Source organism: Cucurbita moschata, unplaced genomic scaffold (assembly GCF_002738365.1).
Source record: "Cucurbita moschata cultivar Rifu unplaced genomic scaffold, Cmos_1.0 Cmo_Scf00036, whole genome shotgun sequence".
NCBI lineage: Eukaryota > Viridiplantae > Streptophyta > Magnoliopsida > Cucurbitales > Cucurbitaceae > Cucurbita > Cucurbita moschata.
Genome location: NW_019268552.1, coordinates 823234 through 850975, shown reverse-complemented (window position 1 = coordinate 850975; position 27742 = coordinate 823234). Strand labels below are relative to the sequence as shown.

At 39.5% G+C, this 27742-nt stretch overlaps 7 protein-coding genes across 14 annotated transcripts; 4 read left to right on the top strand and 3 right to left on the bottom strand.

Annotated features, from left to right (window-relative positions):
* Nucleotides 1-401: 401 nt before the first annotated feature.
* LOC111431416 (WW domain-binding protein 11-like) lies at nt 402-5819 on the top strand. Its single transcript, XM_023068049.1, has 9 exons — nt 402-671; nt 1865-1958; nt 2254-2339; nt 2669-2718; nt 2836-2902; nt 2991-3072; nt 3175-3572; nt 3716-4234; nt 5268-5819. Exons 1-9 carry the CDS (start codon nt 591-593, stop codon nt 5484-5486), a joined length of 1596 nt encoding a protein of 531 aa, XP_022923817.1. The 5' UTR covers nt 402-590; the 3' UTR covers nt 5487-5819.
* A 589-nt stretch (nt 5820-6408) lies between these two features.
* Nucleotides 6409-10600, top strand: LOC111431414 (HIPL1 protein). Of its 4 annotated transcripts, none has more exons than XM_023068046.1 (8): nt 6409-6788; nt 6903-6998; nt 7081-7238; nt 7380-8174; nt 8244-8457; nt 8535-8713; nt 9685-9926; nt 10003-10399. In XM_023068046.1, the coding sequence occupies exons 2-8, from the start codon at nt 6905-6907 to the stop codon at nt 10397-10399; spliced, it is 2079 nt and encodes a 692-aa protein (XP_022923814.1). In that variant the 5' UTR covers nt 6409-6788; nt 6903-6904. The 4 variants fall into 4 exon arrangements, with proteins under 4 accessions (XP_022923814.1, XP_022923812.1, XP_022923813.1 ...); XM_023068044.1 differs by having other exon boundaries at nt 6410-6769; XM_023068045.1 differs by having other exon boundaries at nt 6410-6824.
* A 1767-nt stretch (nt 10601-12367) lies between these two features.
* Nucleotides 12368-14223, bottom strand: LOC111431559 (AAA-ATPase At3g28580-like). The gene has a single exon (XM_023068243.1). It carries the CDS (start codon nt 14018-14020, stop codon nt 12467-12469), a length of 1554 nt encoding a protein of 517 aa, XP_022924011.1. The 5' UTR covers nt 14021-14223; the 3' UTR covers nt 12368-12466.
* A 1796-nt stretch (nt 14224-16019) lies between these two features.
* On the top strand, nt 16020-17596 carry LOC111431561. Its single transcript, XM_023068244.1, has 2 exons — nt 16020-17087; nt 17174-17596. The coding sequence occupies exons 1-2, from the start codon at nt 16377-16379 to the stop codon at nt 17327-17329; spliced, it is 867 nt and encodes a 288-aa protein (XP_022924012.1). The 5' UTR covers nt 16020-16376; the 3' UTR covers nt 17330-17596.
* A 659-nt stretch (nt 17597-18255) lies between these two features.
* On the bottom strand, nt 18256-22758 carry LOC111431458. Of its 5 annotated transcripts, none has more exons than XR_002708500.1 (6): nt 21358-22758; nt 19952-21237; nt 19282-19882; nt 19023-19210; nt 18847-18944; nt 18256-18739 (listed from the first exon to the last, which is right to left on the bottom strand). XR_002708500.1 is itself a non-coding variant. In XM_023068098.1 (4 exons), the coding sequence occupies exons 1-3, from the start codon at nt 22127-22129 to the stop codon at nt 19035-19037; spliced, it is 2904 nt and encodes a 967-aa protein (XP_022923866.1). In that variant the 5' UTR covers nt 22130-22758; the 3' UTR covers nt 18843-18944; nt 19023-19034. The 5 variants fall into 5 exon arrangements, 1 of the variants encoding a protein (XP_022923866.1); XR_002708499.1 differs by having other exon boundaries at nt 19282-20067; nt 20113-21237; XR_002708501.1 differs by having other exon boundaries at nt 19282-20067; nt 20257-21237.
* A 598-nt stretch (nt 22759-23356) lies between these two features.
* Nucleotides 23357-24310, top strand: LOC111431459. The gene is made up of 2 exons (XM_023068099.1): nt 23357-23456; nt 23646-24310. Exon 2 carries the CDS (start codon nt 23690-23692, stop codon nt 24188-24190), a length of 501 nt encoding a protein of 166 aa, XP_022923867.1. The 5' UTR covers nt 23357-23456; nt 23646-23689; the 3' UTR covers nt 24191-24310.
* A 496-nt stretch (nt 24311-24806) lies between these two features.
* Nucleotides 24807-26911, bottom strand: LOC111431676 (transcription factor MYB1R1-like). Its single transcript, XM_023068382.1, has 3 exons — nt 26539-26911; nt 26025-26233; nt 24807-25602 (listed from the first exon to the last, which is right to left on the bottom strand). Exons 1-3 carry the CDS (start codon nt 26807-26809, stop codon nt 25213-25215), a joined length of 870 nt encoding a protein of 289 aa, XP_022924150.1. The 5' UTR covers nt 26810-26911; the 3' UTR covers nt 24807-25212.
* Nucleotides 26912-27742: the final 831 nt, after the last annotated feature.

Sequence of the window (27742 nt, the reverse complement as noted above, 5' to 3'; positions counted from 1 at the left end):
TTCTTCCCTTTCTTTGTTTCGGAAAAAAAAAAAAAAAAAAAACTTAGTTTTTAATTTCATCAACTCAATTATACAAATTTTAGACCATTTTCTTTATAATACACATAAGTATAATATATAATATTAGAAAAATAAACGTTACTTAAAAAATTTAAACATGGTTTAACAATTATTTAGTTTTAATTTTTTTTAAAAATTAGGGTTTTAAAATTATCTAGTTAATGTTTAATTTAACCTGAGATAACCATGTGGATTTTTCTAAAAGAAGTTATAAAGATTTGAATTTTTAATAAATAAATAAAATAAAAAATATCGGTAGAAATTGATAACAAAATAAGAAGCAACATTAAAAAAAGAAAAAAAAAATCCAAAAATGGATATAATTTGTCGTATTATATCGAGGCAAAATTTGGGGGGAGAGAGCGAGCTTGTATTGACGCCTTAGCCCTCTCTCTCTCTCTATGCCGCCCAAAATTCTGGTGTCCGCCTCGATATTTTTCGTATCTGGAAGAGGAAGAACAGCTACAGTACCAATTTGAGAAGAAGAAGAAGAAGGGGAAAGATTTTGCGAGAGAAAGAGGAGGGCAAAGATGAAGACGACCAAAGGAGGTAAGGTGATGAACCCTACGGATGCTTACCGAAAGGAGCTTCGCAAGAAGGAATTGAAGCGGGTAATTGTTCTTCAGACTTTTTTTTTTTTGGATTTTTGCCCCTCAGTCGACTCTTTAGTTCCACTAGTTTATCTGATTGCTGCCGTCTTCGAACCTCATTTGCGTTCATCTTTTACTTGCCACAACGCGTGATTTCTGTGTATCAGCTTCTCTTCTCGCAACCAAATAAATTCGACGAGACGATTTACTTTTTCACTTTTTCTATTCATGCTATGTTGGACACGATTAATCTTACACTGAAATTAGATATACTGGCTCGTTCGGATGCNTTCAGGTGTTTTTTTTTTTTTTTTTTTTTTTTTTTTTTTTTTTTTTTTGTGTAGTATTCCATAATCCAACTCTGAAGGGCTGTGCCTCAATTTAGTTTGAGGGTTTTAGATTCGTGAGATGTCACTGAATTCCTGTAACTGATCTTAGGCTTAGGTACCCCGTCAACTTTCCTCTAGGAATCAGTGTGTTGTCGGAGACCTTCATTACCTTCCCAAACTGTTGCATTATGTAAGATGGGGACTAATTAGAGACTGTACTCGAGTGTGAAAGAGTAATAGTGCAATTACACTGCAGTTACAATTGATTCAAGTTTCTATCTCTTACGTTCTTACTTCAGTTCTATTTCCTTTGAAAATGGTTCTTTCGTTAACAATAAGGAAATTGAGAAGCTTATTGGGGCTTTCGTGTGGTGTAAGGAGTATGTAAAGAAAGAGGTTGCCATCTCATTCACTGGAAAACTGTCAATTTTCTGTTGGAGATGCAGGGCCTGGATATTGGCTTGAAAGCCACAGCCATTGAGTCTAGATAAATTTTTAGGGTCTTTCTTTTCTAAATGATTGCTTATATGGATGGTTCACAACCAGGAATCAATCTTGAAGAAGCTCATCCCCTTGGACTTGTATACCTTCTTATTAGACTCCTATGAAACAAATTTGTGGTCTAAGTTGGGAAAGGGTAGATCAGATTTCGGAGGTTCTTGGTGTCATGACATTAAATTCAAGCTTTGTTTATTTCAGGAATTTAAGAGTTCATTACTTTGGATTGAAGTTAATTGTACATCATAGAAAAAACTTTTTTTTTTTTTTTTTTCTTTTTGCAAACCATTTAAATCCCTTTGGTTATTAGTGTTTTTGCGATGTGATTGTCCATGATCGGATTCAAATCAATAACCTCTAACTACAGCTGTTATTTGTGCTTACCAGAATAAGAAAGAACGAAAAAAGGTAAGGGAGGTGGGAATTTTGAAGAAAGATCCTGATGCAATCAAGGAGCAAATTCAAAAGTTGGAAATGATGAGTAAGTCGCAATCTTTATGAACTCTATTAACTTAACCGTAGATGGTTTCTGTAACGTTCTTTGTTGATTTGAGAGGCCTATTTTATTATCTTGATCATGAGCAACATCAAGGTGTTTAGACTTTGATGTTCAAATTTTATTTATGATTGTGACAGATAGTTTTATTGACAAGAGCCTTCGATTATCTATTTTCATTTTTATTTTTTGTGGAGTACAAGTCGCTTTCTCATTTCAGTTATTTAATTTATTAGTTTATTTATTTTTTAAAATCTTAGCACTATGGGGTTTTATGCAGAGGCTGATGGTGCCCTCGATAAAGCTAGAAAGCACAAGAAAAGACAGTTAGAAGATACTCTTCATCTTGTAATAAAGAAGAGGAAGGTAATTTTTGTTTCCAATAAAATCTCGGAGAAATCTCATCAATAATGCTTGTTTATCCCTAAGATTTAAGATAAAATTGGTTAGGAGAATGAAAAGCTGATCCCCTGTAATGATGATCATTTATTGAAACAAACCGGACACACACCTGTTAACTTTCTTTTAGTTTTTTCTGTTTCACCTATGGTCTTGTACTTCCACTTAATGGGGTATGTTACAACTTCTATGCGAGCTAAGCGTTCAATATATTCAACTACGTGGTCTTCCTTTAGTTTGCACATTGACAGTAAGCTTTGATCCCAGCAATCATGTTGTCATTCTCTCTTGGACAGGAATATGAAGAGAAAATGAAGGAAAAGGGTGAGGTCCCAGTTATGTTCAGGTATCAAAGGCTCTCTTGCTCATTAGTGCTATTACTCTTCGTGTAGTTAAATGCATTTTCACTTTTGGAAATATACCATGGTTTATAATCAAGCTCTGTATTCTGTCTTTTGGCCAGTCATTTAGGACCTCCAAAAAGACGAACAGAAGAGGAGGAAGAGGGAGCAAATCATCCGAATCCTGAAGTGAGCAAACTCTAATTGATTATCTGGTCATTTTTTTTTTCTTATATTGCATTTCTGGATTCTATTTGATATTTTTCTGCCACTTCAGGACTCTGTTTACTACCACCCCACACTAAATCCCACTGGAGCTCCACCACCTGGGAAGCCTCCTATGTTTAAATCTTCAATTGGTAAGTTAACTTCCTATTGAATCTTGTAGCAAAACAGAAGTCTACATAGGTGTTTTCACATTCCTATGCTCCACTGAATTTTTTTCTGAATATGAACTATAGGACCAAGAGTTCCTCAATCTGATGCTTCTACTAGTGGTGTTGCATCATCCTCAAACATGGAGCCAGAGGATGTTCCCTTGGCTGTACCTCCACCTCCCCCTCCCCCTCCCCCTCCGCCTCCTTTGCCAGACTCTGCTAATGGTCCTGCTCTACCTGATTCCTTACGTCTACCTCCTCCACCTCCATTGCCGCCTATGCCTGTAGCATCAAACTTGGGTTTACCATCGTTGCCTCCACCACCTCCTGGACCTCCACCAAGGGAACAAGTTGCAGGTCGCTCTCCCTTTTTGCTGCCTCCATCTTTGCAGCAGGCTACTATGATGCACCCTACTGGAACCAGTGAAGGTGAAAAGGAGAGAAATCAGCCTGATTCTGGCTCCATGGGGCCTTCTCATCAGGTAATTTCCCTGTTTAACTCCTTTTCTTTAGCTGACTTTTCCGGGTGAAGAAAAAGCTTTATGCATATTATACAGAAACTGAAGGAGTCTTATTAATAATTACTCTTAGCAAGCTAACATTCTTATTGGTCTCGTTCATTTAGGTACCTACTACTCTCCCGCCACCTCCTCCCCCACCTGGGATGCCACCAAAGCCAGCAAGTGATCAATCTGAAGGTGTATCAGGTGATGAGGAGAGAAATAATTCTTCAGTCACTAAAGATGTTTCTAAACTTGTTCCTCCACCTCCACCTTCAAGACCTCCGGTACCTGGGCCTTCATTGTTACCAACCTTGCAGACTGATGTATTACCCCCTGGAATATCTCGATTTCCCCCACCTCCACCTCCACCAGATATGCGGCCAACATTATCTGCACCTGGACTCCCACTTCCGCCTGGAATGATGGTCCCGTTGATGGCAAGGCCACCATTTGGGCCTCCCCTTGGACCTCCACCCATGATGAGACCACCTCTTCCTCCTGGCCCTCCTCCCACTTTTCATGAAGATGACCATATTGCACATATCCCAACTGTCCCTCAAAAGCCCTCATATGTTAAATCTGCTGCGTCTACTGTCGTTAAGCGTCCACTGGCTCAGCACACTCCAGAGCTTACAGCAATGGTAAGATGACTTAATATGCTAGTCTGGTGCAATTTGATTTTAAAATTTGCAGTCGTTGATGCTATTGCTAGGAATGTTAGGGTACACCATGCCCACCACTGATTATCACAAACCTATCCATCATTAGCAAATTTAATATAGAACATTCCAAGCTGGCAGCTGTTGTATATGGCTGGCAATCTCTCAGGGGAAGAGATACTATATGCTAAGGTTTACAAGGAAATATATGTCAAGAGGATAACTATGATTTTTAATTAGCTAGCTTTCTTTGTTTTTTTTCATAGACAACTTCACCATCCAAAGATGAAGAAACAGCCCAAAGGCCTTCGGGATGAGGAGTCTCTAAGCCTGATTTGAAGGATTGACAACAAAAGTCCTCCAATCTAAATTAATCGGATAACGCTGTGTATTATAAAATGAATTGTGTAAAGCATGCCACGTAGAAGCTGTAAACTATACATTAACAAGAAAAGAAAAGAAAAAAAGACCTCGTGGGGGACTTATCTAAAAACAAAAGCCTATTCCTTTCTATCCAAACCAACCACATTAGGGATCTGCTCGCATTGTATGCTTACCTAGCTTGAATCCTTGACCTTCAACCCGACTTAAGTAAATTTCTTATAAAACTTTACTCTGAACCTTTTGAAATTTTATTGGAAAAAGTGAGCGAGTTGGGGCCTGATCAAGGACAATTTTATGCTTTCATGCCTGATAAAGTAATGCTCCTGTAGTTCTCCTCTTCAATCAGTGTTCTACCTGAGCATGGAAGTAGGAATGATGCTGTTGCTAGGCATGTCATTTATGCAATGGACACGTTTTCCTGTATTGTTCTAGTGCAAATCTACAAGTGATCTCTAAGATAGCAGCATTATGTGGAACATATGCAGTTCTACCTAAAACCAACATGTAGCTTTGATCCATGGCCATTGGGAATTAGAAAGCTTCACTGTACAATTTATCTTAGTCTGCTCGAACTCAGAAATATATCAACTTTACTCCGACTTTCTTAACTTATATCATGCCACTTATTCAGGTTCCTGCATCAGTTAGAGTGAGAAGAGAGATTGCCGCACCAAAGACAAAACCGAAGCCTTCTCCATCAACTGCAGCAACACCGTCTCTGCCCACAGCTCCTATTGTAGGGAAGCCAGAGTTGGTTAGCTCGTCATCAGCCCCAAAGAAACAGAGTATCGACGACTCATATATGGCCTTTTTGGAGGACATGAAAGCCCTTGGCGCTCTTGATGGATGAGATGTTGAATCGGTTTACATGGGAACTGTAGTCAGCAAGTGTAATGGACAGGGAGGTGAAACAAATGGCTTGTACTTCCCAACAGCTGAGAACAATTCGGGGACGATAGATCATTGCCTTCTGTCTTCAAGGTTTGCTTTGCTGCATATACCTGCACTAGTGGAACTGCTTCATTTCTTGATAGGGGCATTTAACTTAGGCCTTATATTGTGTCATGTAGACGTTCTTATACTTCGAAAAAACTGGAAATTGTTCATCAGATTTTATCTCGAATAGATGCCAAGCTGATCTTACCCTTATTTTCTAAGGAAAACTTGGCCTTTTCTTTTTTCCTCTGAAGCTGTGCGACTGGCCATTTATTCTTGAGATTTGAAACAATCATATGAATAAGGCTATTTCGAGAAAGAAACCTTGCTCAAAGTTCAAGTTTTTTCTTTTCTCAAATCAATGATCTTCCCCAATAGAACCATCATTTGCTCATCATCACGTTCTTGGACTTTCACAAAACAACAGGCCACTAGCCTTCGTGCTCAATAAAAAATTTCTGGGTCACATCTCAAACCGTCCAGATTACCAAATTATAAAATTATTTGGATTCTTTTGTGTAATCTGAATAATAATTAACATATTTCTTCTAACATGCTGTACAGATGAGAAGATCAAGCCGTATTAGATCAATTGTTCATCGATCACACAATGTTCTTCAATCCCAAAATGAGAGAAGGAAAGTCAAACTGTGCAGTCATTTGGAACTGGAACTACTATATTATATATTTATGTCACTATCTTTTTTTTTTTTTTTTTAATTTTATTTTTAAATTTCATATGTTTATTATTGTTCAAAAAGGAAAACACAAACTGGAATCAATGTCAACTGAAAGGATGAAAACGATTCTTTTGATTTCGAATTGTTTCTCTTGACGATTTCAGCCATTCGTCACGCCTGATGTCAAACTCATCGTTGAAATTATCGATTTTCCCTAATAACAAATCCAAGTTGGTGGGTTCCTCTCGAAACTCCTGATCTTCGGGTTAAATTTGGTTCGTAAAAACACCGGTGGAACAACGGCGATGCATTTAAACCATATCCAAATTCAATTCTGAGCTGAAAACCAGTGGCTTTCTCAACAACCCTGTTCCATTAAAGTGCAGGTAAAGTCAACGACGCAGCGGTGTTCCATTGTTCGTATGAGCTCACAAGAACATGTCGAAATCTCAATGAAGCGGGCTGGAGAGAGAAGCTGGATTAAACAAAGTCCCAACTGGTAGAGAGAGAAAAAAGGGTATGAGAATTTGAAGTCGGTAATGGACACCATGTTCATAACTCCAATTCTTATGGTCTTTTTCCTTTTAGCTTGAAATGCCGACACCCCTTTTAGCCTACTTACAATAAGTTCTTCATTCAACTGTTTGCAGCTATGGGGCGTTCTATTGGGGCCATCCTTTTCCTCTGTGGCCTGCTACTGCTACTTGTTCATCCGACAGCTTCACTTCCCTTATGCTCTGATTCAAGTAAGTTCTTGTTCTCCTCTTTCACTTGCTGTAATACCCTTCTGTTTTGATGCTTCAATTTCTTGTTCATATCTTGGTGTAGCGGCGCCCTTTACTTTGAACACTACATTGAAGTTCTGCCCTTATAAGGGGAGTGTTTGCTGCAACGCTTTACAAGATGGGGCTATACAGAGACAGTTCCAATTGATGAACATTTCTGATCCTGCCTGTGCTTCCCTTATCAAATCCATTTCCTGTGCGGTACGACCTGTTCATCCCCTTTCTTTCTAAATCAACACATATTAATGATTGTTCCTTTTGTTCTTAACTGCTTGGACTTGTTTAATCATCATCTTGTATGTTTTGTTACCAATTTTGTGTTCATTCTTATCATATCTTCAGAGGTGTGATCCATTTTCCGGTGAGCTATATAAAGGCAATTCAACACTTAGACCAGTTCCTCTTCTCTGCAACTCCACTGCAGAAGGATCACCACAATCCAACCAAGCAGCTACTGATTTCTGCTCTAAAGTATGGGATACATGTCAAAACGTAACCATAGTCGACTCCCCCTTTGCCCCATCGTTACAGCGTCGAGCTGGAGTAGCTAATAACTCCAGTGCTAGCAAGCTTTCGGATTTATGGCAGTCAAAAACTGTCTTCTGCGACTCGTTTGGTGGAGCATCCACGGAAGAATCAGTCTGTTTTGTTGGTGAACCTGTGTCTCTTAACAACACTGAACTTCCTAGCCCTCCACATGGTTTGTGTCTTGAGAAGATTGGGAATGAATCTTACTTGAATATGGTGGCTCATCCCGATGGATCAAATCGTGCGTTCTTCGCTAACCAAGCGGGGAAGATTTGGTTAGCTACTATTCCGGAGAAGGGATCAGGAGGAGTGTTGGGGATTGATGAATCTAATGCATTTCTAGATTTAACTGATGAAGTTAACTTTGATACTCAATTTGGCATGATGGGACTTGCATTTCATCCAAACTTTGCACAAAATGGAAGATTCTTTGCTTCTTTCAATTGTGACAAGGTTAAATGGTCAGGGTGCTCTGGAAGATGTTCTTGTAATTCTGATGTTAATTGCGATCCTTCGAAACTACCATCTGATAGCGGATCCCAACCATGTCAGCATCAAAGCGTCGTCGCCGAGTACACCGTTAACGGCAGTGCATCCCAGCCTTCATTGGTATAAATCTCTAAACACTTCACATACTTTTGTTGTGGGATCTAAAGGAATGTCAATTCTTATATTCAGGCAACAGCTGCAAAGCCATCAGAAGTAAGAAGAATCATCACCATTGGTCTTCCATTTACTGCTCATCATGGAGGACAGATACTCTTCGGGCCGGATGGCTATCTTTACTTCATGATGGGGGACGGTGGCGGTCAAGGCGATCCTTACAATTTTTCCCAGAACAAGAAGTCATTGCTTGGGAAGATTATGAGGCTTGATATCAATAACATTCCAAGTAAGTCTTGAAGTATTCTCCAATGAATGCTAGTGTCTGTAATTCCCTTCATTGTGTTCTCATAATGGTATGTGCAGGTCCGGAAGATATTGATAAACATGATCTATGGGGAAACTATTCTATTCCTAAAGATAACCCATTTGTTGAAGATCAAGAAGCACAGCCGGAGATATGGGCTTATGGATTCAGAAATCCTTGGCGCTGCAGTTTTGATGCAGAAAGACCTTCCTACTTCATCTGTGGAGATGTTGGACAGGTTCGAATGTCGTTTTTACACGTTTATATCGAGTGGTTATAACTCGTTAAAGGATGACAATAGTAAATCTTTGGTGTAGTTTGTTTTGAATGAGCGAAAAGTTAAAAAAAAATGTCAAATTATGATGTATGTTGTGACCGTTCAAGCTGCAACTGAAATTTGAGAGCCCATGTCGGTTGGAGAGGGGAATGAAACATTTCTGATAAGGGTGTGGAAACCTCTCACTAGCAGATGTGTTTTAAAAACTATGAGGTTGATGGATTTATGTAATGGGCCAAAGCGGACAATATCTGCTAGCGGGGATTTGGACTGTTACAAATGGTATTAGACTCAAACACCGGGCGTTGTGCCACCCCAAGGGGGGTGGATTGTGAGATCCCGCGTCGGTTGGAGTGGGGAACGAAACATTCTTTATAAGGGTGTAGAAACTTCTCCCTAGCAGTGCGTTTTGAAACTGTGAGACTGACAACGATATATAACGGGCTAAAGCGGACAATATCTACTAGCGGTGGGCTTGGACTGTTACAAATGGTATCAGAGCGGCATTGTGCCAGCGAGGATGCTGGAGGCCCTAAGAAGGGTGAATTATGAGATCCCACATCAGTTGAAAAGGGGAACGAAGTATTCCTTAAAAAGGTGTGGAAACCTCTACCTAGCAGACGCGTTTTAAAACCGTGAGGTTGATGATGATACGTAATGGGCCAAAACAAAAGATATCTACTAGCGGTAGGCTTGGGCTATTACAAAATCTGTCATTTCTCCAGGAACAGATTGAGTAGTGGCATTTGAATAATCTTTAACTAGAAGAAGAGATATCGACGTCTGGGTACCCTCGATCACCCTTCCCTTTCACCTGAACTGGTCGAGAGAGATTAACCCGCACCACATACATATACATTTGAAATGTTCATAGCTTTTTATGCTGCTCTTTTTTAACAATACTTCAAATCATACCTTTTCTTTTCTTACAGGATCGATACGAAGAGGTCGACATCATCACAAAGGGCGGGAATTATGGATGGCGCGTTTACGAGGGTCCTTATTTGTTTCCTCCAAAATCATCCCCTGGAGGATCTACACCTGCAGATTCCATAAATCCAATCTTCCCAGTGATGGGCTACAACCATTCTACAATAAGCAAGAATGTAGGTTCTGCATCGATAACAGGCGGTTATTTCTATCGATCGAAGACCGATCCGTGTATGTATGGAAGGTACGTACGTACGTATGTTCATATGTTCATGAAGATTCAAACATAACCCAATCTCATTGTGTTCTTTCTGAGCCAGGTACTTGTATGCAGATTTGTATGCTTCTGGTTTATGGGCAGGAATTGAAAACCCAGAAAGCAGTGGAAACTTCACAACAAATGAGATTCCTTTCAGTTGTGCACCTGATTCTCCTATACCTTGCAGTTCCACACCAGAAACTTCTCTTCCAGCCTTGGGTTATGTCTTCTCATTTGGTGAAGACAATGACAATGACGTCTACATTCTAACCAGCAGTGGCGTTTACCGGGTCGTCCCGCCTAGTCGTTGTAAGTACACTTGCTCATTGGAAAGCTCGACACCACCGGTTGGAAGCTCTGGTCCAACGCTGTCCCCTCCGTCTCGTGCAAGTCGGTCGACAAACTCATGGAGCAGCCTGGTACTCTTACTCCTGCTGCTACTGCTTATGACTTGTTAATGATTACACGCTTGATAGATATGCAAGGGCACTGATTATTGTATGAGGTTCTGTAACATGAACTCAAATCTGAAGGCCCCTCAAAGGGAACAGCAGCCATTCACATCCTAAGAGAACCAGCTTCAAGATTTGCTCATGTATACTATGCAGTGTTGGTTTTGAATAGATGTTATGTTTATTATATGAATTATCATATCATTCACTATCGTTAATGTTATGAATCTTGTTGGTGAGCATATCACCGCTCGAACACTATTTGTGATATCCCATATTAGTTGGGAAGAAAGACGAAACATACTTTATAAGAGTGCGGAAACCTCTCCCTAACAGACACATTTTAAAAATCTTGAGGGAAAGTCTACTAGTGGTGGTTTGGGCCGTTACAAATGGTATTAGAGCTAGACATTAGGCGATATGCCAGCGAGGAGGCTGAGGCCGAAAGAGAGGTGGACATGAGAGGTGTGCCCACAAGGACGTTGGGCCCCAATGGGGGTGGATTGGAGGGTCCCACATTGATTGGAGAAGGGAACCAGTGGTAGCGAGGATGCTAGCCTCGAAAGGGGGTGGATTATAAGATTTCCCATCAATTGAGGAGGAGAACGAAACATTCTTTATAAGAGTGTGGAAACCTCTCTCTAGGAGACGTTTTTTTTAAAAACTTTGAGAGAAAACCTAAGATGGAAAGCCCGAAAAAGTCACTACATCCATTGAAAAGGGAGAGAAAAAAGTGTATCGTATCAAAATTCTATCGTTTCACAAAATTTCTAATTGATTCGAATGCTAAACGTATCCCAGAAGTTTTGGCTCAACAAAAAAAATTCAAATCAATATCTATTTCATAAGTTAATTTCCTAAAAATTCAAAACCTTCGAGATTTGAAGTTAAAATGGGTTGATTGACAAAGTTCTATATATATGTATATATATAGAACTAAATTTTTTGGCTGGAGGTTCATTTGGCGGCAAAATGAGAGGTACTGGAGGGGTGAAATTGCTCTGAAGGGAAGGGAAGTTTCTATGGAAGCAAAACGAAAAGGCAATTGGTTTCCTATGAGGATTGCAAGAGGCGATGGGGACGACGAGGAATAGGAATCGTAAACTTCCGGTCGGTTGCCTGATCGCGTTAAACCGCGCGGCACGCCGGTGATCAGGTAAACTCAAATTTAGTGAACTATTGCATTTTTTCAAATTCTAAACACGCGAGAGTTAATTGTTCTCACATTCGAGTTATTTTGAGCCTTTCCAACCACTTTTGAAAGCGTTATTTTGTTAATTTTGTCTTGATTTTAGGTCTACAATGTCGGACAACTAGAGTTGCTAGAAATAGCAATCGATTTTCATTACTGATAGAGCTCTTCGAATCAGAATCTAAGTGTTCAAAATTGGAGTTCCACATTCAGATGACCGAGGATAGTGGCGATCAGGTTCAATGGAAGCCGACATTTAGAAGCCTGAATACTCCGCATCACACACCAGAAGCAATGAACTTGAGTACCACACAAACACTTCCATTCAATGCTTTGGAGTAATGAATGTGTGCAGGGGCCCCAACAAAGACTGCAAGTTTGATGATATGCAGGTATTCTGATTTGTCCATGTGCCTTTAAATACTTATCTAAACAGACATACACTCAACATGTGAATGGATGAAAAACATAGCATATCAGATTCTTAATAGTTTATGAAAGATTAACAAAAGACCCAAAATACCTTTTTTTGCTTAGGAATTGAAAGAGAGCATAGACCAAATACAATGAACTTGGGAACTAAAATAAGATTTGTACCTAATAATTATTTAGTAATATTGAGTGTCGGTCTGAGCTGGCTCAAGTATGTATTCTCAACCAAAAGTTCATCCAAAGGACCAGAGATTCAAGTTCCAACCTCGAGAATTAAGATTTTCAACGTAAAAGTACTTTTCTTTTTCAAAAGTAACCATGATGGATTGAGATTTGAACACACTTGTAAGTGGAGGTAAGAATTATTAAGCTAATAACTTGGGAATTTTATTAACTAAGAGAATTCCATAACATTGTTAGATGGGAGCACTAGGCAGAAAGTGCTAAATTCAACTTGAAGATGAGCCTTCAGTTTGTAACTGTAGATCTGTTGTGGTTGATCCCGCTGTACTTACTTCTTGAGATTCCTTAATGATCGCTGCTTCCTTTGCCCCTTGTAGAGTTTGAACCAATTTGAGAAGACGTTTCTCAATGTCATCTTTTGGAGACTTGGGCATGAGGTTCTCTGCAACGTCAGCAGGTGTGATTTTGACATCTTCCATCAGTTCTTTGATTTGATCAAATAGCGGATGAGTTTCAAGATTCAGGTAATTTTTTGCCAGCACTAGGAATGACTCAAAACTGCAATAAGAAAGCTCAATATGTTTGTCCATCCGACCAGTTCTGATGAGGGCTGGATCAAGCTTCTCCACATAATTGGTTGTGAAAATGATTAGTCTTTCCCCTCCACAGGCTGACCATATTCCATCGATGAAGTTCAACAATCCAGAGAGAGTGACTTTGCTGCTGGTATCATCTTCTTTGTTGGAAGATTCCTTGGGGGGTTTTTCTTTCTCATCGTCCTCGGACTTCTTTTCTTTCTTCTTCCTCTGCCCCGTAAGATCGAGTGAGCAGTCGATGTCCTCAATCACTATTACGGATTTACTTGTAGTCTCAATCAAAAGCTTCCGAAGCTCTGTGTTGTTCTTTACTGCTGTGAGTTCCAAGTCATAGATATCATAGTTTAGTAGATTGGCTATTGCAGCAATCATAGTTGATTTCCCTGTCCCTGGCGGACCAAATAGTAGATACCCACGTTTCCAGGCCTTCCCAATTCGAGCATAAAAATTCTTACTGCTAGTGAAGGTCAGCAAATCATCTATAATCTCCTGCTTTTTCTCTGCTTCCATCGCTATTGTGTCAAATGTTGCAGGGTGCTCAAATACTATGTGGCTCCACATAGTGTGGTGGTAACTCCATCTTCCACCAGAACCATTCGTGTAAAGCTTCCTTTGCCTGTTACTTACTCGGATTTCTTTCCCTTCCCTCAAGACATGCTTCAAGTATGGTTCTGTAACTAAACTTCTGTGCTTCTTATGGAAAGTGAGTGAATAGTATCTCCTGTCAGGACTATACGAGTTGTCAGAATTTGTTGATGAACCTGTTCTGTTTAAAACCCACCATACTTTCACTCCTTGAAATTCGTCAGTCACCTTCTCATGATCATCCATGCTGAACACCAAGTTGGTGCTATCTTTACCTATCTCCGCTTTGAGTCTTTTGGCAGTGTTGGACGAATTCTTGCTGAGATATGATTCAATAGCAGTGAATGCTTCACTACTCTTGAGGCGTTCGCCAGCAAACTCATGGATTGATATCTGGATGTAAGGATGGAAGTAATTCATGAGTCTACTCCAGTATTTTTGAAAGAATCGAACAACTGCTCGTGGGCAGTATTGTTGAATCATAGCCCAAGCAAACATGAAGCTCGCAATTGTTGGACCAGAAGCCACCCACAAACTCGCCATCGAAGCTGCTCCCGTCCACATCCCTGTAGTTGTGTTGTGGTGAAGCTGTCCCTGAGCAGAGCTTATGTTCTCTAGACTACTGAAGAGGAGAAACATTTAGAGAGAGTGAGATAGAAAGAACAAGAGAGAAACAGTTGGATATATTGTGGCGTGCAGAAATTGGGTACTTGCATTTATAGGCAAATGAAGAAGACCAAAGTGGTGGACTGTGGCCTACCCTTAAGCTCCAAGTATCCTTGAGTAAGAAATTTCTGGCTGGGGCCCAATCAACGAAGACTCCCTCCCAGTTTGACGATCATCAGGTATTATCATTTTTTTTTCTTTCTTAATCTATTGAGTTGTTTATTAGTAATGACTAAGCAGGCAATAGGGCGTGGAATTGGACGCACTTTTAAGGAAAGGAAGCGTCCTGTAGGATTTGGATTCCTCAAAATGGCTTTTACATTTGATTTCAGGCCACAAGCTAGAAAACGACACATTTGTTAGAGCGATAGGAAGGGAAATTGAATTGTTTAACTCAAAAAGGCAGAATGATAATTATAGATTATTCAGAAAAGATATTATAATGGGAGGAGTCTGAGTCAGCAGCAAATGAGTGTTGGAGTTGGGTTGGATTATTGGAGCTGGTGGTTGAAAGTGACGTAGTAATGAACGTACACGATGACGTCGAGTTGATATGAAATTGGCGGTGCATGAACACTGGTGCGCATAGAGCTGGGTCACGAAGACTTTCGAAAAAAGTTGCCGGAGACGGTGGTTGTGGGGTTAAAAAAATGCTGCTTTTCTAGGATTACGATACAAGACAGATAAGGGTTCTGACATTGCAGAGAAAAGAGCCCTTTTTACTGTGTTTTTTCCCCTTTTTCTCTGGGGTGTGGGGGTAGGGAAGAATTGCATAAGAAATTGCCTTGAACTTTCTGCATTCCACAGAGATCAAACTTTTTTGGTCTTAAATGGCAGCAGCCATCGTTGACTACTTTTGGAAACCAGGTTGGTTTGTGTGTGAAATCTGGCATTGAACTAAACATATTGGGTCAGATGATGACTTTCTTTTAATCGTTTTTTCTTTTTCTGTGTTGTGGCAGTGATATGAGAAGCGATTGATTGATACAGAGATTAGGACTTATGAGGAGCTCATTAGTCATTTCTAGGTAACCTTTCTAATACTTTTGATTCTCTTTTTCATTCTGTTTTGATTTTTCTTGGAGGAAAGTTATGAAAAATGCTAAAGATTTTTGGTGTAGTCCGACGTTCGCTAATCGAGAGAAAAACCATGTGTTTATATAAATAAGGAACACATCTCCACTGACATAAAGCCATTTGAGAAAATCAAAAGTATGATAGAGCAGAGAATATAGGGAATGTTCTTCATTTTTAAAATAATTTCTCTATAATTAAATCCGACCGCTTGGGACAAAACTGGTTTTTTTGTGTGTTTATTTTAACATTTTCTTATAGTATAATTTGGGGTATGCAATTAACCCAAATAAAAAGATAAAATAAAGCCAGGCCCAGTAATGACTGATATAGGCTAGTAGCAGGCCCAGTAGTGACTGATATAGGCTAGTAGCAGGCCCAGTAGTGACTGATATAGGCTAGTAGCAGGCCCATCATGGCCCAAGTTTATCAGGATTTGGAACTTTTTTTTTTTAATTTTTTGAAGGGCTAGGGATATACTCAAGGGTATTCCTGGAACAAAAAAGTATCTAACATCCTCTTTAAAATTTTGCTAGCTATTTTTTCAAATCCTTCTGTTTTTTTTTTTTTTTTTTTCGATTCAAATCTTTTCCTCCGAAGTTAGAGATGTCCATTTAATCCAATTTTGAATATTGAATAGGACGAGAGATCTTTAGAATTATGGTAGGAGTGGAGAGAGATTTCTCTATTAAACGGGCTCAGGAATGAAGATTTTATTTCTTGTATCCGACCCACCTCACTCTTATATATATATACCAAAATAACTAACTTATTATATATTTGTTTATGTTGTATTACTGGATTTATTAGATGAAATGGTGTTATTGTATTAAACACACTCGTCTTTACTTAACCATGGAATTGGTTTGTTCAAATTTCAACGACTTTTATTTTTAAAATTCAAAATTTCAAAATTTTACTTTAATATGAGACAACGGTTAGTATTTTCTTTATAAAAAAAAAAGAAAAAAAAAGTCTGGTCTAAGAGACAAAAAGCAGAAATGAATGATCGGTCAAACACGTCAGTCATCTAACGAACGTCACAGACCTCTCCTCGACGTCCACGTCAGGTGCACGTTAGAACTCAGCACAAAAATTTCACTATTCACTCGCACATACACAAGTCCCCATCAAAGGAATCCCTCATTTCTGACCCAAAAATGGCATCCCACCTCTCAAAAAGCACAAATCCCCATAGTCTTCATCAACCATTTCCCCTTCTCCCACCCTTTTCCATTTCCCTTACAGGCCTCCCATGGCTAAACCCACCAACCAGCTGCGCATTTTAGCACCTCCTGACCCTGATTCTCCTCCCCTTAAACCCCCTTTCAGAGCTCCTCCCTCTGCTTCCATGGCTAACAATCACTCCACTCCTGCAAAACTTGATTCCGCCATAGCTGCTGCTGCTCCTCCTCCTCCAAATCCCTCTCCTTTGTCCAACCACATCCCATTTTCCAAACTCCACAGACAATCTGATTTTTCGTCTCAAAAACCAAAGAATCCTAACCCACCTCCACCTTTGACCGTTTCTACTATGGTCAAATCAAAACCCCACCTCCAGAAAATTGCTTCTGGTGGGGATGAGAAATTGAGTAAGCTGTGTAAAGAGATGGGCACTAAGAAGTTTTTTGATGAGAAGAAGGAAGCTAATAAAGGGGTTAATGATGATAGTAAAGCTCTCTATCTCGTGGTGAAGGAGAAGGAGAAGGAATTAAAAGAGCCTCAGAAGGGGCATGGTCTTCACACTTTGAGACCAACAGTTTCTTTACTTCGAAAGGATGGGAGAAGAAGGTCCCTTGCTGATCCCCAAGTTGAATTGGCTGATATCCTTGCAAAAAATGGCGTCAAAGTAGTCTCAGTCGACATGCCTCCGGCTATGCAGATCCATGCTGTGGATTGTGCAAGAAAGGCTCATGATAGCATGGAGAAATTCACTTCCAAAACTCTTGCTTTATCGCTCAAGAGGGTAATTAGCTTAACAGTAATGTACAATCTGGAAACTTTTAGAATGAATTAGCTAATAACTTTTCTTGCTTGCTTGTGAATTTCCAGGAATTTGATAGCGTGTATGGTCCGGCCTGGCACTGCATCGTGGGGAAAAGTTTTGGGTCTTTTGTGACTCATTCAGTCGGTGGTTTCCTATATTTCTCAATGGACCAAAAGCTGTATATTCTATTGTTCAAAACTTCAGTACAAAGAGCTGATTGAAATTGAAGTAGATGTCCAAAACAGAGCTGGGAAATCCATTAAATTTGGCATAGTAGAGTTTAAGAAAGGTAAAAGAGACCGTCCATCCGAATACTTGTACATTGATTATGATGAAGCAACACACCAACAATACAAAATATTCAGTCATTGAGGTTGAGTGATAGAATAACTTCCAATCTGTTCTCTGGAGATCTCTTACAAGCTGTTTACTGAACAATTTTTATTGCAGTTCTTAAGGTTGAATGATAGAATAACCCTTTTGTTACAGCTCCAAGACCCAATTCTTTACATATTCTTCTCTCTATTCTCTACAAATATTGCAGACAATCATTTCAATGAATGAAAACATGTTCATATGCATGCCAGCGATCTTCTTCTAATCTTTTTTTCACTCAAATGGTCTGTGATTCATCATTAGCGAAGGATAAACTACAAGATTAAGACTAAATTATGCATTTTTGTTTCTTGAGCTGAGATGGGGTTATTGTAGAGCATTCACTCACTTCACCGCCTGATTTTGTACAATTGGACAGGATCAGGGGAGAGCTCTTTACCCCACCCCACCCTCTTTTTTCGTTCTTCTAACTTTCTATGTTATAAAGTCTCTTTCTTGAGCCAGTCGTATGAGTAATTACCTAGCTGAAAAGGATGGTAGGTAGGCCCACAGCCTTTATGTTTGATATTGGATGTACATTCCTCTTTGACCAATACATGTGCGTTCTCATTCATAGCCTCCTTATTTAGAAGATTGAACGATTGATTTTGGCTCCTTCTGGAAGTTGGAAAAGTTATGCGTTAGGTGGTTTGCATTGGGACCCTTGGGGGTCGGTTGTGTGTCCCTACTACTCAATATTTGGTTCAAAATGTGATGGCCAAGAACAAAAAATGACTAGTTGAATTCCTTCTTGCTAGATTAGATCAATAAATGACAAAGAAAAAGATATCTCTTTGCGTTTAAAAAGGACTGGCGTCTTCCCTCTCCAAGTTTTGAAGTAGTATATGGGATGAAACCAATCAAAATTCCTTGCATATTGCTGTCATTTTAGTAAACTCGAAAAGACATTTAAGGGGGAGGGGATGATTATGACTTTAAAGAACTCTTCTTGCATCATACAACGCTAACGTTTGTCTCGTTGTAAATGGGATGGAAGCCCGAACGCCTTGCCTTTTCTGATTTTCCCTTGAGTGATTTTCCCTTGAGGTTCTATCATTAGTCCAACTATGCCCTCAAAAAGAAGGAATATTGGCCTTTTTTCTTTCCCTTGTTCTGTGGCTTTTGATGTGTAAATCCAAAAGCACTTTCTTGAACACCATTTCCACTCTGCTGATGAATAGTAAAGTAATAGAAAAGAAAAAGGAAAGCCTTCTACACCCATCGCTGGCAGCCGAATATGGTTTTTAGCTCTGCATCTGCAATTTCATAAATCAAACGTCATTGTACCCTGAGTTTGTTGGGGTGAAGCTTCTAAAGCAATAGAGAAAGCAACTGAAGAAGAAATGGGAAAGAGGTGTCTTACTGCTATGGAAGAAGTTAGCAGCTGCTGAGCTTCAAGGAGCTTTATATCTATATTCAGCGCGTCATACAACACTATGTACATCCTAGAAATAAAACAAACTGCAAGGAAAGAAAACACCCACCTAAAAATCAAACTCTCTATGCTTCAATGCTGACTATAGTTACTGAGTAATTTACCAATATGGGAAGTTAAGAATCACTGTTATTCTGGTCGACAAGGTTTTGAGGTTTCCCTAAATTGTGAGAAGTCTCAGCTAAAGATACTTTTCCTTCATGCTTGGAGATTTCGTTGTCTGCTTTGAGTACTCTCATGATCTTGAACTCGTTAAGATGAGAGAGCTTTCGGGTCAGAGCTCTTCCTTTTCCTGCCATATTCGAAATGGAAATCAATATTCTTTGATAAAGTTTCATGTCCATTATTGATATAACACAATACCTGTAACTTCATCTACTCGGTTGACACTGGCAGATCTTGGTTGCAGGGACGAAGCTAGATCCTCTGAGGATAAGGAGTTAATGTTCTTCTTTGACCTTTTCAAGCGGCCTAAAAGATATGTTTTTTCTCCTTTAAAGTTTGTCAGTGGTTCATTTTGGTCTTCTCCTTCAGCCTTCCCTCGGGAGAATGCCAAGGCTACCCCATGATTGTTTGTACTTACTTCTTTGCTATCTTCTCCTTCAGCCTTCCCCTGGGAGAATGGCAGAGCTACCCCATGATTGTTTGTACGTACTTCTTTGCTATCTTCTCCTTCAGCCTTCCCCTGGGAGAATGGCAGAGCTACCCCATGATTGTTTGTACGTACTTCTTTGCTATCTTCTCCTTCAGCCTTCCCTTGGGAGAATGGCAGGGCTACCCCATGATTGTTTGTACTTACTTCTTTGCTATCTTCTCCTTCAGCCTTCCCTTGGGAGAATGGCAGGGCTACCCCATGCTTGTTTGTACTTTCTTCTTTGCTATCTTCTCCTTCAGCCTTCCCTTTGGATGGCAAGGCTACCCCATGATTGTTTGTACTTTCTTCTTTGCTATCTTCTCCTTCAGCCTTCCCTTGGGATGGCAAGGCTACCCCATGATTGTCTGTACTTTCTTCTTTGCTATCTTCTCCTTCAGCCTTCCCTTGGGAGAATGGCAGGGCCACCCCATGATTGATTGTACTTTCTTCTTTGCTATCTTCTCCTTCAGCCTCCCCTTGGGAGAATGTCAGGGCTACCCCATGATTGTTTGTACCTTCTTCTTTGCTATCTTCTCCTTGGACCGCATGATTGTTTGTACTTTCTTCTTTGCTATCTTCTCCTTCAGCCTTCCCTTGGGAGAATGGCAGGGTTACGCCATGATTGTTTATACTTTTTTCTTTGCTATCTTCTCCTTCAGACTTCCCTTGGGAGAATGGCAGGGCTACCTCATGATTGTTTGTACTTTCTTCTTTGCTATCTTCTCCTTCAGCCTCCCCTTGGGAGAATGGCAAGGCTACCCCATGATTGTTTGTACTGTCTTCTTTGCTATCTTCTCCTTCAGCCTTCCCTTGGGAGAATGGCAAGGCTACCCCATGATTGTTTGTACTGTCTTCTTTGCTATCTTCTCCTTCAGCCTTCCCTTGGGAGAATGGCAAGGCTACCCCATGATTGTTTGTACTTTCTTCTTTGCTATTTTCTCTTTCAATTTTCAACCCGGAGGGTATAATCGTCCTGTCAAAATTCTTAAAATTTTCCTTCTCTCTTCCATTGAGACTAAAAGGTGTATTACATTCAGATTTCTCATCAGAAGATAAATAGACTTGTGACTTGAATTCTTGGTAATCTTCATCAGACATCTCTCCTTCAGACATCTGAAGACAACCTTCCTCAAGGTATCCATATTTTTCTCTGTAAGCTTCAAGTTCAACCTCCAAGTCCCTGATTTCTTCCTCTCTCTTAGCAAGCAAATCGTTTGTAGCTTGTAAGGCTTCCTGGTCATACTCTTCCTGTTCTTCCATCATTCTTTGGTACTGCAAAGCTTCCATCTGAACGGCCGCCTTTTCGGCTTGTAAGCGAGTAATCATGGCCATTGCATTGTTTGCTGCCACGGCTGAAGCGCTTCTTTCTTCGTCCAGTTCCATGTATAACTCCATGAGCGATTTTCGATCTATCCGAACTTGTCTTTTCAAGCAATTCAAAATGGAATCATTGTCTCCTGGCCCCAACATATCTGCTTCATAATTCTCAGCTGGGAGCTCTGGTCTTTCAAGTGGTGATTTTCTAGAGATCCTAATAGCCCATCTGGGACTGGTATTATCAGAATCCGTAAGTGGGATACCAAAAAATTTGTTTCCTCTACCAAAGATGGGGGTCCTCGAACTTTCATGCACATCCTCAGGTTCAGGTAACAATGGCACTTTAACAGGTTTCACATCCTCCTTAACTGCACTTCCATCAAATCCAGGTACAAAAATTATTCGCAAACAAAACAAACCAAATAAAAGGATGCTGCAGAGAAAGAAATAAAGAAAGGACGGGTCAATTCAATAAATTTTGGACTTACATTGATGAGCGTCAAGATTTCTTCCATGTAAACCTTCATCGTCTTCGACGAACTCCGACTCACTATCTGACAACAATTTGAGTTCGGTATAATTAACGTGCGGTAATTCCAAGCTAGTTTTGTCCTCGTTTCTGAAAGCAGGCACAAACCCAGCTCGTGGCGAAGGAGCAGGAGCTTGTGAAAAGGTACTCCCATTTTTCCCTTTTGAATTGGAGGATTTAACCTTCAATGATTCCCCACAACATGAACAACAACAATCATCACCACCACCACCCACTTTCTCCATTTGCAGGCCTTCATCTTTCTTCCCCACGGGCGGCAAGCTCACAACTTGACAATTATCGTCCTCCACAAAACATTCAAGATCCTTGTGCAATATTCCAACGAGCGACTTGTAGGTATTGCAATCGGATTCCTTCTCGGTTGCGAATGAGAGAAGACAGACCTCACACATCTTCCGAATGTCAGAGAGTTTCTTGTGGTTGTGGCAATATGCAAGAGATGAAACATCCTTCTTGTGGCTTTCACAAATGGCATTGTTGTAGTAGAAATCTGCATTTTTGTTAACAAAAACATGGTCGATTCTGGTGCAGAACAAACAAGGAACTCGCAATTCAAAGAACTTGGCGAATTCGCTTGCCAAAAATGCAACAAACCCATCAATGAAAAGCAAAATTATGAGAACCCATTCAAGGACTGCACAAACTACGAAATGTGGGAACTTTCCCATCTCCTGTTCTACAAAACGGGTGAAAGAACGTTTCGTCGCCATTGTTCCTTTATTTCTTTTTTCCCTAACTTTCTCTTGCAAAAGAATAAAAAATTAAAAAATCTAACCCAACCCCCTGTTTTGGATTTCAAAATCCTGTCTGTAATTGTTCTATGAAGATGAAAAGATCATGACCTTGGTGGGATGGACCAGACCTAGATCATGACCTTTTTTTTCCTTGTTTTCTTTCTTCTTTTTTTTTCCTTCCCCTCTCCTCTTTCTACTCTCTCTCTATTTCTCTCTCTGTTTTTCTTTTGGGGGAGTGTCTGTGTTCCCAGAGAGAGGCGACAAACCAAGAGGTTATGAGCTAAGTTAGGGGGTTGAGCCTTCTTAGGATTTATATTTGCGACATTTTAGGAGGCAATTCAGGTTGTCTTTGATGACCAATTACCTGAAATAACAACGGTCATTCCTCCCCTTCCCAACCAAGGGGGAACATCATAGCATCTCAATTTGCTCCAATTTACAATTTTGACCATTTTCCCATTTGCCTCTCCTCTGTTTTCATATGGGAGTTTTAAACTTTGAATAAGATTGTATATCTAATATATCCTTCCAAACATGACATGTATACTATGGCTTATTAAACTTCATTAAAAATTAATCATGGTAGATAGTGTAATTCTTGTACTAAAAAAAAATAAGAAGTAAGGACACGTATCTCGTATTCTAATTCTTGTTTATAAAATTATTTATTTTAAAATGTAACGTCCCAAATTCTAGCAAATATTGTCCTCTTTGGACTTTTCCATTCGGATTCTCCTCAAAACTTTAAAATGCGCTAGGGGAAGGTTTCCCCACCCTCATAAATGGTGGTTTGTTCTCTTCTCCAACTAACGTGGGATATCACATAAAAAAAATTGAGAGAAAAAAAATCATCACCGGGCCGGAGAGGGATACCGTCGATGAGATGGGTGCTATGAGGGAGAGATTTGAGAGTGCGTTGGACGGCTCCGGTGAATATGAGATCGTTTAGAGGGCCTGCGACACAACGTTGGGAGTTACCATTAAAGATTTATTACCCAAAAAATAAAAAATACAAAGAAATTAATAAATATAAATATATATGAACCTAATTAAACGTACGCAAAAAACGTTTTCACACCAAATTCCCAAATTGGAATAGTTTATCATAAAATGTTTGGTAGGACGGATAGAAGAAATAACCACATGCCACGTGGCACTAAAGCCCTACCAAAATAAAATAAAATAAATTGCAAAAATATCTGAGTCTGCGTCTCCCATGGATTCTTCGTTCTTCCTCCTCCCTCCACACACAGATTACGTAGTCCCCAACAAGTGATAAAGGGATCTATTCACTTGCAAAAAAGTTGTAAATTATTCTTTGAAATTTTGAACATGGAATCCTTCTTAACTAGCCTAATCAAGATTAAACTAATTTCACTGATCTCTCTCTTTGTTAAAGCAAGGAACCTCAAGAACAGTGCTTCAAATATTATAAATACACCACAATTTCCTCTCGGTTTCTTCATTCCAATCGACATTTCCTCTTTTGCAGGGAATAATAGAGACAGAGAAAGAAAATTATCAATTACCGGAGTTATGATCGGTAAAGAGAGGAGATCGAGTGAATCGCTTTGTGAGAAGTCCATGTTGTTGCTTGCGAATTTAATCAAGCTTTCGAGCTCGATTTCTTTCGCAAATACGGCGAATGAAGCAACCGCCGGAACTTCGGCGACGAGAGAGCGATCTGGCGGAAATTCAGCGGCGACGCCTCTGATTCCGGGAAGTAGACGGCTGCAGGAGCCGCAGAGCCGAGCGAAACCGATCTACGTGACGAAGCCGGGCGGAGGCAGCTTCCAAATCAGCCATGGATCGCCAAGGTATTCGCCTTCTTCTTCTTCTTCTTCTTCGAATGTGATTCCCGGAGAGAGCGATTGTGATGAGGCGAATGTCGATGGTTGGGCCTCCAAGTACATAGAGAGAGTTCATAGGAACAGGAAGGATTTTGATCAATATCCGACGAACGAGAAGCCGTATTCAATGGGTAAAAATCGCCTTCGTACAGCCACTAGCTACGGTTTGGCCAGAATAAACCCCTAGGGTCTTGTGAATTTAATCAATGTTTTCTAATTACTATCTCAGTATCATCTGTACTGTTACTTCGGCCCATCATGTCATCTAAACATAATTCAACTAATTAAAATATATAATCTCAACCAAGATATATGTTTAAATCTTCAACCTAAAATATTTAAATCATGACCTTTGGTCTTTAAAGTGGTAATACATATCACCTTGAATCCCGATGATCTAAATAGCTCTATGCAATCATATGTATCTCTATTAAACTAAAGAACATGAAGTCCCAAAAGAGATACTAGACTTTCAAGAGTTGTCTGAGTTTGAAGCAACAATGACAACGGTATCCCTTTTGGTTGAGAATCTTTAGTATCAAAACAGCTAGATAGCAATTCAAGAAACGTATACTATCAATCTTAATTAATCAATCTATAAAAAGTCTTCAAATTAATGCACATGAGAATTAGATCTGATATTTATTATTATTATGTAAAATGGTATCATTTTATGAAGAAAAAAAATAAAAATAAAAAAACACCTGCCAAAGTTGAAATAGAATAGATGGATATGTTCGTTTGAAAAAAAGAAGTCATAATGGATGGAAATAATGTAATCCGGATCTTGAAGTGGACCCGACCCAATCCCTTACGGTCCCCCTTCAACCACAATAGAGGATCAAATGCTATCTTCAAGCACAAGACAACAGTCACCAACCTAATCTAATCAAACATGGATAGAAAATTGAGGAAACTTCATATCTTTCTCTTACTCAAACCCAAATACAGGAAGCCTACACATACATAGATACCGAAGAAACCGAGTCGTCTTAGTCTTAGTCTTAGTCTTAGTCTTAGTCTTGGTCTTAGTCTTATCATTAAGCAGCAGTGAGCTGAGACTGCTTGTTAGGTTCAGTTATACAAACAAACGTCAAATGAAGAATCCAAAGGTGGGGATGTACAACTACAACAAACAACTTTAGTTAGTCGCCTATCGCTTTGCCTTCCTCATCAATACAACATACCATTCAAGCCAACAAAGTGATTCTAAGCAACACTGATAATGTTATCCCCGCTGCTCATACTTGAAATTCCTTGGAAAGCAGGGTGTTTCGTCAATGAAGTGGCCGAGTCGAGGTTAAGAGAAAGAGCTCCAGAATTCAAGTTAAGCTCAGGTGTGGTTGGATTGAGCGGCATAACTTCAGCAGTTGATGATGTATCATTCTCCAGGTTATCATGCCTGAGTGGGAGGTTGTCCATAGGAATTGGTACAGGTAAAATTGCAGGGCAAACAGGCAAAGGAAAAGTTGGCATCACAGGATGATATCCATTTACATTGCCAGTTTCAGGTGGTGGAGGTGGAGGTGGCAACAAGTATTGGAATTGGGAGGAATTGTCTTGAAGTTGAATTTGCTCTTCCCCAGCAGCCACCTTTACCTAATGAACCCAGAAAAGGAATTATAAGTAAAGATAGATTCCGGCTTCCAATTATTGAAGTATTCTATTACTAGATCGCCAAAACTATTCATCATATCGTCTTGTTGGGTTTTGCCTATCCCTTTGCAGCAAGAAATTGGAGGTTTTCTGTTTTTAAGGTGGGTTAGAACAGGCTAGAACAGAGAAGAAGCAAACTCAGAAAGGGGATAGGTCGTGAAATTTCACTATCTAACACCAGATAAGTAAGCTCATCAACCAGTTGGCTAAAATCCAGTTAGCCTACTCAAATGAATCCACTATTACAACTTAGAATCAAAATTCGGAACCCTATGGTATCAAACAACAGAATGCACAATACTTGAAAGCCAATCCATTCCATCCAACCAAACATAAGCTATAAATTTAGTAAAGATGACAGTTACCGAATCCGTGGTGATATCGAAGAGGCTGGATCTACGGCGGCGACGATTGAGGTTGCTTCGACGCAGGAAGTATTTCTGGGCGTGGCTAGCAACCTGAGTTGGGGTTCGAGTCTTAACAAAATTCCTCGAGATTCCTCTCCAGTCTCCTTTCCCCACTTTCTGCAATCCCTGCAAGAAAAGTTTGTGCTCTTCCTCCGTCCACGGTACTCCTGAAAATCATCCACCAACAGACATCCCCAAAATTAACAACTCCAGATTCGGAATAAATTGAACTAATCTACAAGCTTCCAAGATAAACCAAGTACAAATTCCCAATATTTTAAGTGACAACCCACCGATCATCAAAATTACCCAAAAAAATCAATCCGAGAGAATGTCAGTCATTTACGGAACTACTCAGACGCATGCTTCTCTCTATAAATCGTATCTCAAAATCACTCAATAAGCACCATCGTCATACCGATATCACGATTACACAGAGTAAAGAAAAGACAAGAAAAACAGAGAATCTAACCTCGCTTGCGTTCGCGCTCGCGAATCCCACCGGAATTAGGAACGGCATCGTCCGCAGAAGCGTAACCAGCAGCTGCAGAGACATTACTCTTAGTGTTGCGGCCGTTGTCTTCATTGGAGGCCTCAGAAGGAGGATGCTCATACTGAGAGAGGTTGTTCATACTGACGCTCTTCCTCATCGGATCCACCACGACTCTCACTCCAAACAACATGATCTCCTTGGTGACGCCGGCGGCATCCATCTCGACGTCTCCGGCCTCCGTCATCGGCATCAAATCCGTACAATGTTGAGAAGAAAAAGGGCGAAAAGAACAAAACCCACCGAAATTTAACCACAGTATCAAAGACGAGTGGTGCGGTGAAGATTTTGGTTCTGTCTATATATAATGCGGCGATGACAATCATGGGGTGGCTATGAGAGTGAGTGAGTAAATGCAATACGTGGCATCCTATGGTTGGCTGTTCAATTTTTTAAATTTTTTTGCGCATTTTCCTGTTGTCTCCATTTTTTCTATTTCTTTTTTATTTATTAAAATGATATTTATATTCTCTTTTAAAAAAATAAAATTAGAATAATCATTAAAAAAAATATTTATTTTTTTATTTTTTAAAAACAATATAACTAATATAAAAAAGTGAATAAAAAAAATACACGCCATAAATAAATTAAATTAAAAAAAGAGATTATTTGCAAACATAAGATTATTATTAATCCACGTCGACATTGAAGTTTTATATTTAACATAGCATTAAATGAGTTTTGGGTCCTTTTTCATCAGTTTTTTTACACCAAGTTGATCTCATCATATTTTCAATTAATATAGAATCAATATTTAAGTAATTATATAATAACTTCACTATATTAAATTTATAAAAGAATACACTATTTTTATTTATTCAAAATTAGTCAAATAAGATGATAAATAGGAAATTGGAATTTTACAATTTATTTAATGATATTAGAATTTATTATTATTATTTTTTATTTTTTATGAATATAGATATTTGTTTTAAGTAAATGTGTATAGATAAAATCCACCAAGTCCACCCACCACGGCGAGCCGCAAGAAAATGGGTTCGGAAAAGGGCAACAAAAGCAAGCTTTTTGTACAAATTTAAATATGAACCGTTGGCTAAGAATATTCCTTTTTTTTTTTTTTTTTTTTTTTTTTTTTTTTTTTTTTTTTTTTTTTTTTTTTTTTTTT

Coding starts and splice junctions, on each gene's coding strand:
- LOC111431559 (XM_023068243.1), bottom strand. CDS start 14,020: ATGTTTCTCCTCTTCAGTAGTCTAGAGAACATAAGCTCTGCTCAGGGA.
- LOC111431416 (XM_023068049.1), top strand. CDS start 591: ATGAAGACGACCAAAGGAGGTAAGGTGATGAACCCTACGGATGCTTAC. Junction 2,719..2,835: donor GAGGTCCCAGTTATGTTCAG/GTATCAAAGGCT, acceptor TCTTTTGGCCAG/TCATTTAGGACCTCCAAAAA. Junction 2,903..2,990: donor CAAATCATCCGAATCCTGAA/GTGAGCAAACTC, acceptor CTGCCACTTCAG/GACTCTGTTTACTACCACCC.
- LOC111431414 (XM_023068047.1), top strand. CDS start 6,905: ATGGGGCGTTCTATTGGGGCCATCCTTTTCCTCTGTGGCCTGCTACTG. Junction 6,999..7,080: donor TCCCTTATGCTCTGATTCAA/GTAAGTTCTTGT, acceptor ATCTTGGTGTAG/CGGCGCCCTTTACTTTGAAC. Junction 9,927..10,002: donor GATCCGTGTATGTATGGAAG/GTACGTACGTAC, acceptor TTTCTGAGCCAG/GTACTTGTATGCAGATTTGT.
- LOC111431561 (XM_023068244.1), top strand. CDS start 16,377: ATGGCTAAACCCACCAACCAGCTGCGCATTTTAGCACCTCCTGACCCT. Junction 17,088..17,173: donor TTGCTTTATCGCTCAAGAGG/GTAATTAGCTTA, acceptor GTGAATTTCCAG/GAATTTGATAGCGTGTATGG.
- LOC111431458 (XM_023068098.1), bottom strand. CDS start 22,129: ATGGCGACGAAACGTTCTTTCACCCGTTTTGTAGAACAGGAGATGGGA. Junction 21,238..21,357: donor AAATCTTGACGCTCATCAAT/GTAAGTCCAAAA, acceptor ATGGAAGTGCAG/TTAAGGAGGATGTGAAACCT. Junction 19,211..19,281: donor CCGAGTAGATGAAGTTACAG/GTATTGTGTTAT, acceptor CGAATATGGCAG/GAAAAGGAAGAGCTCTGACC.
- LOC111431459 (XM_023068099.1), top strand. CDS start 23,690: ATGATCGGTAAAGAGAGGAGATCGAGTGAATCGCTTTGTGAGAAGTCC.
- LOC111431676 (XM_023068382.1), bottom strand. CDS start 26,809: ATGCCGATGACGGAGGCCGGAGACGTCGAGATGGATGCCGCCGGCGTC. Junction 26,234..26,538: donor CGAGCGCGAACGCAAGCGAG/GTTAGATTCTCT, acceptor GATGATTTTCAG/GAGTACCGTGGACGGAGGAA. Junction 25,603..26,024: donor TCGATATCACCACGGATTCG/GTAACTGTCATC, acceptor TGGGTTCATTAG/GTAAAGGTGGCTGCTGGGGA.